The 10,627-nt window shown below is 39.6% G+C and overlaps 1 protein-coding gene across 1 annotated transcript; it reads right to left on the bottom strand.

Moving 5' to 3' along the window:
- Positions 1 to 202: 202 nt before the first annotated feature.
- Positions 203 to 10,592, bottom strand: LOC133449494 (evC complex member EVC). Its single transcript, XM_061728648.1, has 20 exons — positions 10,161 to 10,592; positions 9,968 to 10,078; positions 9,116 to 9,202; positions 8,544 to 8,767; positions 8,361 to 8,445; positions 8,166 to 8,264; positions 7,960 to 8,088; positions 7,702 to 7,863; positions 7,366 to 7,582; positions 5,926 to 6,074; positions 5,654 to 5,752; positions 5,352 to 5,564; positions 5,087 to 5,196; positions 4,711 to 4,912; positions 4,356 to 4,580; positions 3,101 to 3,236; positions 2,751 to 2,853; positions 2,531 to 2,657; positions 2,338 to 2,434; positions 203 to 594 (listed from the first exon to the last, which is right to left on the bottom strand). The coding sequence occupies exons 1-20, from the start codon at positions 10,323 to 10,325 to the stop codon at positions 446 to 448; spliced, it is 2,889 nt and encodes a 962-aa protein (XP_061584632.1). The 5' UTR covers positions 10,326 to 10,592; the 3' UTR covers positions 203 to 445.
- Between the last annotated feature and the right edge of the window lie 35 nt (positions 10,593 to 10,627).

The following is a 10,627-nucleotide window of genomic DNA, read 5'->3' as shown; positions in this document are numbered from 1 at the left end:
GGAAGGACATCTCTAATTCATCTAACAACTCACTGAGAGGAGGGCGTCCATCATCCCATGCACTCAGGAATCAATGCAATGAATGAGCCGTGGTATGGGTGTAAGCATGGGCAGTAATGCATTACTGTCAGGCCTGTTTTGTTGCAGTTTTAATAGCCAGTTCAAAAGAAAGAACAACACAAATGATGATTGGCTTTGTTACTTTTCAGAGTTGTATTATTTTATGGTACATTTAGAGAAGCAGACAAACAGAGGGTAAATATGCTTAAAGCAGGATGCTTTGGTGTACTTAACCATTAAGAAAAAGTTGTGTTATTGTACATAGTGTGGTACCTTCCTCATAGAAACATTGATATTATTAACAAAGTAGCAGTTTTATGAGCCAGAAAAATATAAAAGTACACATATTTTTATAACACATAAAAAGTCCAGTTATGTTAAGATTTCAGATGAAATGAGATTCTTGCTCTCTTTTCTTCTTTGGTTTGGATTTCACGACTGGAGCTGCAAACATTGGCGTGAGTGAAGGATTCAAGGCTGGATCTAACGCTGGGTTCAGAGCGAGCAGGTCCAGGATCGGGATACTCTGGTCACCTGTCGAAGTGCAGCACAAGAACAGCACACATCAGTCTGGTATACAAATAGTTCATACACAGTTTGTACTGTTTATTTTAGGAGTTAACAAAACAGAAAAAGTTTGCAGTCCTTAAAGTGGAGACTCTCTTTAATTTGAGGCTGATTATCACAGTTACTTAACAGGTAGAGCACTCGTTTTCTGTAACTCTAAAACATAAAGAGGCTTGAACAGAAGACAACAGTAGCAGATGAGCCCAGAATCCTTTACATGAGAAAAAAAAGCCCTTTTCAGCATTCAGCCAAATGAAAAACGTACAGGTGGAAATATATTTAACCAGAAATATCATCCTACACAACAGGGAGCTGGATTTGACTTACTCAAAAACTATGGCAGAAAGTAAAACATACTGGTTCTATTATTACAATGAGATTGAAGGAGAATCCTTTTGTTTGACAGTGATAAAATAGAGTATATATTTAATGTGTGGGGTGACGGTGAAGCAGCACAATGTGGAGAGACACTTAAGTACAAACCACAAAAGCTCCCTGATGGTTGACGATTTCTCCACTAAAGAGGACCTTGTGACATAAAAATGATTAATGCCTACATATCAAATGCTGCTAATATTTTTTTGCCAAAAACACTTAAAGGTATAGTCAGTAATGTTGGAGCGCTGGCAAGCCGCCCCCTCCTCCCCCTCCCGTCAGCGCTCCGTCCAAAGCCCCGCCCCCACAAACTTTGGGGAACGCGCATTTGCAGGAGTCCAGTTTTTCAGGACATTTTGGACAGCACATTTTCAACAAAACTACCCCATGTGTCATTCACCTGTAAGCGAGGCCGGTTTTAGGGGGGGCAGGGGTGGGCTGTGCCCACCCAAACGTGCGTCCTGCCCACCCAATCAAAGTTATGGGGATCCTTTATTTTTTTATAATTTTATTTTTTTTATAAATATAAAAAAATATCACAGAATATCTGTACCGTTTCTAATTAGGTGGGCACTGCGCATCATCTGCGCATCATCAAATAACTTGATCTTATACCAAGTTGAGTCTATGCCTGGAGAGTGAATGTTATTCATAACATAAGACAGAATATGTAGCAAAAATAATAGTTTTTTTTCTAGATTACATGGTTTTTGTAATCTTTAGGAGAGAAAACTGAAAATAGGGATTCAATTCCATTAATTGCACAGCCCTATGACAATGTCACTTATTCAAAACTGTCAAAAAAAGACATGTAGTAGTAGTAGTAGCCCTGCGTGATCCTCGCTGCACTGGATGCGGTTCTCATTTTCGAAACGCCCGCTGAGTCGTGGTATTAATAAACCCAAAAAAACTTTGAAAAAAGTAAAAAAAAAAGTCAAACCAGTTCCAAAAAACATTATTTGACAAATTCAACTTTGATCAACCTATGCCAGACTGACAAGAAAAATATACCAGGAGAAGACCTGGAAGGGGTCATGATCCAAAGAACTCGACAACCCACCCCTGTAAAAAGGCCCGACTGAAATAAGTTTTCAAAGTAGGGATATCTTTATTGTTCAAAAAGAAAATGAAAAACAGAAAACTGAAGGAAGCAGCAGTAGAGCCAGGGTAAAGTATACAAATGAGATTCTCCTGTTTCTGGAATATATTTTACAGAAAACTTATATTATTGAATTCGTTTTTGCATATACTGTAGCTGACATTTAAAAAAAAAAAAAAAAGATGTGTCAGTGTCAAAATATCACACGACAAACTGTATATCCGAAGCAGCCTTACCAATGTTGTCCTCTTCACTACTGTGCTCCAGATCTGGACTGTGGAGAGAGATGTGGGCCAAAGCTGCCAGCTCAGTTATGAAGCTTTCTTCTGCCTCCTAATGGACACAGAGACACATTGCTTCCAGAAAACATCCGTGCGAGGTTATAAAATCATCAAGCTAATTAGTACGGGAGAAAAGCATCACACCAACCATTAACTGTGTTTTTATCCTCTCCAGGGCTTGGTCTTGGGCTGTTTTCTTCTGTCTCAGTTCTTCATACATAACCTCTTGTTCCAAATCACTCTGGTCCAGCACTTTCCTTTTGTTCAGCTCAACCCTTGTGAAGGAAAAAAAGGAAAGAAGTGCATTTTATGCCCATTTAGTGAGCTTTTGAAGGTAAAAATGTCCATGGCTGCCAGTGTTACTGTACCTCTGTTGAAACTCGGCCGAAGCAGGTTTCTTCCCCCAGTTCACCAGCTCTCTCAGCAAGACTCTGCTCACGTGACCGCTGTGGTCTTTCCTCTCACACATCTCTGAGGAAACAAGGTTAAAACGGCAAAGTTAACTTGGAAAGTTAATGTAACTTAACATCACACCAAATGAATAATGACAGAATAACACTAAACAAACTATAAAAATGTGAAGTGTAATAAAGAAATATGTCTATATATATATATATATATATATATATATATATATTGTCAAACACTTAATAGCTAATACACACAGCGCTCATTAAAGCTGTATGAGACTTGACTGGGTTTTATATAATCATCTCACCCCGGTTTGTGTTTGGCTGATCCTGCTGCAGTTTACTAGTAATGTCTCTTAGACAGGAATAGTAGCTCTGGACGAGCGCAGTGAGGGAATCTTTGGTCATATAAACACTGTCTGCTGCCCCCTCCATCAGATTGTGCTAATTGAAAAAAGAAAGGAAAATTAAAACTGTTGTGATCTGTGATATCTTCAGCAAGCAAAGGCATATTTAAAAAGGAACATGTGAAAAAAACTGCTTTTGCTTGAAAATGTGTCATTCAGAGTGAGATACAGCTGTGAGTGGTTCAGAAATGCAGGCTAATGTTACATGACTGGCCCAACTCCAAGTGCAATCATCGAGCCATTGCATCTTTATCTCCACCTATAATTTAATATTATATCACGTTCCCCTCTGAAGTAAGTAGTTGAAACACTCCTAATTGCTTTGCCATCACATTTCGAATCAGCAGTTAGACAGTTCAGGACACAATGCTCTGAAAGTGCTTTAAAAGGGGGCCCCTACAGTCTGGTTGCAGTCCTGCATTATCACGATCGCAGGTGGTGAACGGAGTCCCGACTCCAAGCAGAACTACTTGCTACTTTGTTTCCTACCTGATTAACGAAGGTGCATAATCCTATGGGGGGCAAAACCGACTCAGGCTTTGACAGAGGTGTAATTTGTGTTTTTAAAAGTTGATCATCCACTAAAAAGGATCTTAGAAACATTATTATAAGACCCAGAAGTTAGGCTGTGTTGCGTTATAGCTGGACTCTAAAAACTTAAACAAAACACAGAGGAATGCAGTGACCTGGATTTAGTCAGCCTGTGTGCCGCAGGAGTTGGAAGAGACTTTGAACCACATATTACTTGCCAGACAGTGCTGTGTTTTACCAACTTGGGCCCCGATGACGCATTTCTCGAGATGGCACTGTACCTAAAAGAAAGGCTCAGTACCAGCTGTCTGTGACTGAACTGCTGATGAGCGAAATCCAAGTATTTGAGAATAAAAATCCCCGTCAAGGAATTTTCTGTTAGTTTCCACCAGGTGTGTGGTAAAGATTTACTTTTGATAAAGAAAGCCCACCCTGCAAAACACGAGGAGTGGAGTAGAGTGGCCAAGGCCGCCCAATAAAACTGGCTACTATGAATAATGGTCTAAAGTCATGGCTGGAAAAGGGAACTGATCTCTGTTATTTTGACTGCAGCTTGAGGTACATTTTCAATTAAGAAGAACTTTTTTAACAATGGCAAATTAAATGACTTAACCCAATGTCCTACTTTCAAGCTATGGTCTTGTTTAGGAGAGGTCAGTGAGTGTGAGGATATGGCCTCCATCCTCTGCTGGATGGCGTGGCTGAGGGCGTTGCCCAGCACCAGCTGTGCGTGACTCTGAAGAAGCTCAGTTGCCGTTTCCAACTCAGACAGAAATTCTTGCTGGAGGTTGTTCTCCAGCAGCTGGCTCTCGGGGCCCAGGTGGCTCCCGGCCAAGCCGGCACTGCTATTCTGTATGGAAGCAATTCAAACAGGCCATGAAAAGATGTTTCAAGGATATTAATCCATTATAGTTTATGAATTGTCCTAAAACAGGTTCAACAGTCAAAAAAGTGCATTTCATTACACATATTTATCTTACCTTGAGAACCGGATTAACACAACGCTGGCCTTTACTGGGATCCTCCACTAGCAGAGCTCTGAAATCAGTCTGAGAGAGAGCCTTCAGCTTGGACAGTCTCATCTCCTTCAGCATGTGCAGACAGAAGTGCCTGACCACAAAGCATCTTTGCACCACTGCCAAAAGGTGCTCATGTTTGCTCTCTATCATCTTCCCCGTTTGACTGAAAGAGATCATATTCCATTATTATCCAATACATTCATTCATGAAGACGGATGAAGATACAGAGTAAGTGGGCATAAGACAGGTAGAAAATGACTGTGGTGGAATTGCCAGGTCATGAAAATGTGTATTAATTTATATCTGCATAAAAATATATAAAAAAAAAAAACTCCACCTGCTGATTGTGTAGCTCTGTCTGGCCACCATTGATCTGAGGATGTGCATCTGCTGTTCACTCTGATGTTTGAGACAGGCCTGCACCAGAGCAAACCCTTCACTCCACGCCTACAGCAACAGCAACAGAGGCTCAGTTAGAAACAGAAGCACATCTTTACAGATTAACCCAATTCATGGGATTAAATGTAGCCGACTTTAACATGAAAAGAAGAATACGGCCGCCATGATGATCCAGTGCGCCCAGTCCATCATATTGTGGCTACCTGCTCATCTCTATCCAGCTCAGCCGTGATGTCCTGCAGCTGCTGTCTGGTGTTGCGCTCCGCCTGCTGCAGCTGAGCAGCCAGCTCCTGCTCCAGATCCAGCCACAGCTTCTCACAGTGCTCAGCGGTGAGGTGCGTCTGGGCAGGAACAGACATCACAAAGACGTCCTTTGCCAATTCCCCGAGCCTCTTTGACCAACACGTACGCAGTTTCTGACAATACCAGACCGTACGTTAGAATGGTGCATGTATACAGACACAAGTGTGAGCACTAATAAACGATTGGGTACATAATGTCTTGCCTTCCAAACGTCACACAAGGCCTCTGCAATCCTGTTGTTCTGCTGAAGCTCCAAGTCGAACATCTGTCGCCTGTGTTTCATCAGCAACTCCTGGTACATCTGAGGGGGAGGGTTTCTTTTATCCAAGAGTTCTTATTTTCAGCATAAATTTCTATTAAGGCAGCTAAGAAAAGAGCAGAAACTCGAGAAGCAACAGATGGCTATAATCCGGAAAGATTTATAAACATTTCAACAGTAACCCTGAGCCACATGTTTAAAGAAAATCTTCTGACCGTGGTGGATTCCTCCAAGTCACCGCGAGCCTGCGTCTGCTCCAGGGCTTGGCTTCTCTCCTTCATTTGACTCCTCTGAAGCTTCCTCCTCTTCGACTCCTTTTTGCTGCACTTCTCATTTACCAGCTCCTTTGTTGTCCTCGTGCACTCTGGAAAATAAAAAGGTTAAACTTATAGATGAGGGGATTTTAAAATAATTACAAGTTGTAAACTAATATTAACATTAAACATAGTGCATAGCGCTGAAACGTAATGAGATTGCCCAGTAATTTGTATGAATGCAAAAGTAAATAGAATATGATTTAAAATTAAACATTCCCTGTATAAGTCGTGTAAAAATGATTTCAATCTAAACTTTGTTAGGCTGCATGAGACTGTGGTCCACATTATCAGACTGTATAATATTCTGTGCTGTCCTGGAAGAACGTGGCCTTATTTAAGGAGCTAAAGATGATTCCCAGAAAAATTGTCTATTTTGAGAGAGTACGTCTTTAAAGTTTGAAAAGTAGGCTAGACGTTAACTATTGCTTTATCAAAGACACACTTACATTAATTTGCTTGTTTTGTGTTTATTCTATTACTGATGAGGGGTTTACTAAAAATACTGACAAGCATGCCCCTTTTAGACAATGCAGGGTTAAATCCTGTAATAATACCCATCTCCCTCCTGATAAAATGCCAAATTCCACCTTTCTGTCAATGATTCTGGGATACACATCTCCATCTACACATAACCAGTCTTTCTGGGTTAGGTATGAGATTCAGCTAGTAACCATGGACAAATACTAAAGGAGTGTCCAAACCTGTACTCTCTGCCCTTTACATAGAAGAAAATGAAGAAGTGAACTTTAAAGTATAATATTACTGCTCCTTTTAGGCCAAAACGGGACTTGTTGCAGTCACTTTTCTGACTGTGATGGATCATGGCAACTTTTAATGATTGTGCAGTATTTCAATACTTGCATGACTTCAATACAAACCACAGAGTATTGAGGCTCGTCACAAACCTTAAAACCCTGTTTTAAAACACTGTTGCCAAAGTCATTCTTTGTCTACTCCCAACTTTTCTACAGACTTCCACTCAACAAAAAAGTACCTGTAGTTTGTCTTTGTGAAAAAGAATGATCCCCGTATTATACAGAATGTAGTGTTCACCATGAATTGGGAAAAGGGGAATTCAAATCTGTTGCACCCTCTGCTGGACATCATTTGCAGGACCGGTTGAATTTAAGGGGAGCTTGTTTCCATCCATCAATAATTAAATTGTGTTATTTTCCTGATTAACAAAAAACTAATTCATGATTTTCCTGTTGGAAATTATTTTAAATAGTCCCACGATGCATATTTATAAAATACCCATCACCCTTTAGTTGTTGTAACACAAAAACAGAGCTTTTATTGTGGATTCAACTGAAGTCATTTTCCCTTGATAGATCTTACCCTCTGTGCACTGCTGAAGGCAATCAGTCAGAGCGGTCTGAACCTTTGAAAGTATCTCTTCCATGTGACTAAATGTCAAGATGTCATCACTTGTGAGCTGCTCCAGTGTTGTGGTGATCAAGCTCTGCCTCAGACTCATTTCCCAGTTTAGCAAGGCGGGTTGGGACTGAACAAACCCAGTCAACTCCTCCCACCATAACAACTTCTCCTGTATCCTCTAAAAAAATAGGAAACAGTCACATTCCAGTCAATAATAAGTCCACCAAGACTGCACATGATGCTATAAATGATGTTCATCTTAATAAAGTCGATGCCAAACAGCAAGTGTATCGTTACCTTCAGGTTAGCTCTGTGTGAATTCATGAGCTGGTTCTCTACTACAACAAGTGTCTGGATGAGAGAGGCAATGGTACTCTGTGCTTCATCTGGAGAAAAAATGCTGGTTTTCTTCAATAGATGGTGGCACAAATCCTCTACCTGTCTGCTGAAACGTTTGCACTGTGAAGAGACATGAGCTTTAGTCAGCCCTGAGAAAATAAATGGAGGTGCAGTAAGAGAGTCAGAATCCTTCTTAAATGGGTTGCATCGTCTCACCATTTGAAGACCCCGTTCAAAGAGATCTTTCTGAGCTCTTTCAATCTCTTCTAGTGAACAGTGACCATCAGAACTCTTCTCACTAACAGTTTGAACTGTTGGTAACAGTTTCCTCAAATCATTCAGTTCCTTAAATGAAAATGTATAAAAGCAATTATGCATTTATGTAGAGTATGAAATTCTGATTAAAAGATGTCTGTTCTTACCTTTTCTTGCATCTGAAGAATATTCTTTGTAAACTCTGCCTCCTTTTGATCTTTTGGAAACTGGCTGCTGAATATTATTTTCAGCATATGAAGAAAAATCTTATGTAGCAAAACAAAAAAAAAAAGAGTCACGACTATGACGGATTAACTGTGCATGTTCATGATACATAGCAATTGATAAGATAAACATCTCACCAAGTATTTTTCTTCCTGGAGCTGAGAGCTGTGATGTTCTACATCCTGCAGGACTAAACAGTAAAGGCTGATCCTTCCTTCAAAACTGTAATGAACAGACAGGTGACTGGCACAATCATCGAGTGCCTATGAAGTAAAGTTCAAGCTCAGTATTAAGAGGGAGTACTTCAGCGTCCTTCCTACCCTGTCTGTATCAGTGTGTGGGGGTAGTGGGACACCCTGATGAAACTGTGGTTCTGAAGGCTCTTGGGAACCAGAGATGACGAGATAAACTGGCTGCTGTCATCGTTGTCTTGCTCTTGGCTCATAGACTCTCCATCCAAAGAGGAGGATGACTCCTCATTGGGCATCGGTGGTAATTTTGAGTGCTCATGTAGTGATGGGTTGGATGCACCATCTGCTAACGGCTGACAAATATACGACAGGAAAAAAAGCAATACCATTTTTGTCTTTTTTCTCTCTTGAATAATAATACCTAATGGCTAAATACCTTTTTTTCTAGTTTTACATACAATAATTCTACATATTGTAAATAAAAAGCATCATCAAGAACAGAATGATGAATATATTCATAATTTCCTATCAGCATACATCAAAGATCCATGCATCAGTTTGTAAAACTGTCAAATCTGCATATTATCTGTGCATAGCAATCAAATAAACTGGATAACTTAAGATGTGTGATTCTTCAGCAGCGTCAGAATCAGGCTTTGTTAGGGGATGTAAACATCAACCATGGCATCAGGGAGACTTACTCTGTATTTTTGATTGATCGGGTAAACCACCTTGGCTCTTGATGCAAATGCAGCCACATCACTGTTCATGCCCTGCTGCTTCTTCTCCTGTTCAATTATTAACAGAAAACAATGTTAGAGGGACATCAACGATAACATTTGCAGGGATGCTATAGTTAGACATGCACCGTCATTCAGCATATTCAGCATAATGTGTATATAAAATGGTATATATACAATAATGATTATATTATATTGTTTATGATAAGATGTGTGTGTATATATATATATATATATATATATATATATATATATATATATATATATATATATATATATATATATATATATATATATATATAGTATATGTATTATTTATAATGCTCAAGTATATTTATATTTATAATGCTGAGGTATAATATTGCAATGAAGTGCTGTACTATTTTCATAAGGTAATAACAGGTATAATTTTTTTTTATAAAGTAGTGAAGCTTGCTGTTATATTTTTTTCTTATTTTTATTTTCAAGCAAAATTTAAATAGAAACAAGGTGTAGGACCACATACGTTTTTTTACTTCCTCCTACTCCTTTTCGGGCATGAAGGTTTATTTCCCTTTGATTTTGTTTAATGACTGTTTATTTATATTCTTTTTTTTTGTTGTTTTGTGTAATTGTTTTTTTTTTTTATGTATGCTCGAAATAAAGATTTCAATCAATCAATTAATTCAATACATAAAGCCTCCCCATACTTTAATGGGGAACAATCCAATCCATATGGCACATGTACAGACCTTATTCACGCTTAATAGGTAATAGGTAATAGGTAATAGGTAATAACCATCAAACAGTGTTTTTGAGTAGAAAGAGTAATACTTTGTCGTTATTGGTACTTGGAGCTTCTTTTCTGGTGTTGCTGACACGGTCACTTTGGTTGTTGTCCACTTCCACATCGTCAGGTTCAAACAGCCTCCTTGCATTGTAACCCTGACGAGAGATGAGGAACATCAAGTGTTCATGACAACCACTTTGACGGATAGGTGATAGGTGTGTCGTGTGTTTTGCTCACCTGTCTGGTCAGCAGCAGCGGCTTCATGCAGAACACGTACAGCAGGGTGGCGGCCAGGATCCCCGACAGACCTCCGCACACCGCAGACACCGTCAACAGCCCGCTGTAGACGTGCAGGGACTCGGAGAAACTCACCAAAACATCCGTGCTGCATTCCGCTGTCATTTCTCGGCGACTTCACACCGAAGAAAAATACACGAATCCTGCAAGATTAGCTCATCCAGTGATCATTTTAGCATCGTCTGAACTTCAATTTATCGTCTTCGAGGTTTAAATTCCTTTAAATCCATCTCCTTTTCTTTTTTTCTCTTTAAATGCATCGGCAAACAGTTGCAATAGCAGAAACCTTTTAGCAAACGCAAACTCTTTTTGTGATTTATAAAAGGAGTGGGCTGTGATTCTCAACGAGCCGAGCGAAATCAAGTTAGTAAAATTACAGACCGGAATACATTTACGTATTTTCACAA

This window comes from Cololabis saira, chromosome 8, assembly GCF_033807715.1.
Source record: "Cololabis saira isolate AMF1-May2022 chromosome 8, fColSai1.1, whole genome shotgun sequence".
Lineage (NCBI taxonomy): Eukaryota > Metazoa > Chordata > Actinopteri > Beloniformes > Belonidae > Cololabis > Cololabis saira.
This window is presented reverse-complemented; position numbering and strand designations above follow the sequence as displayed.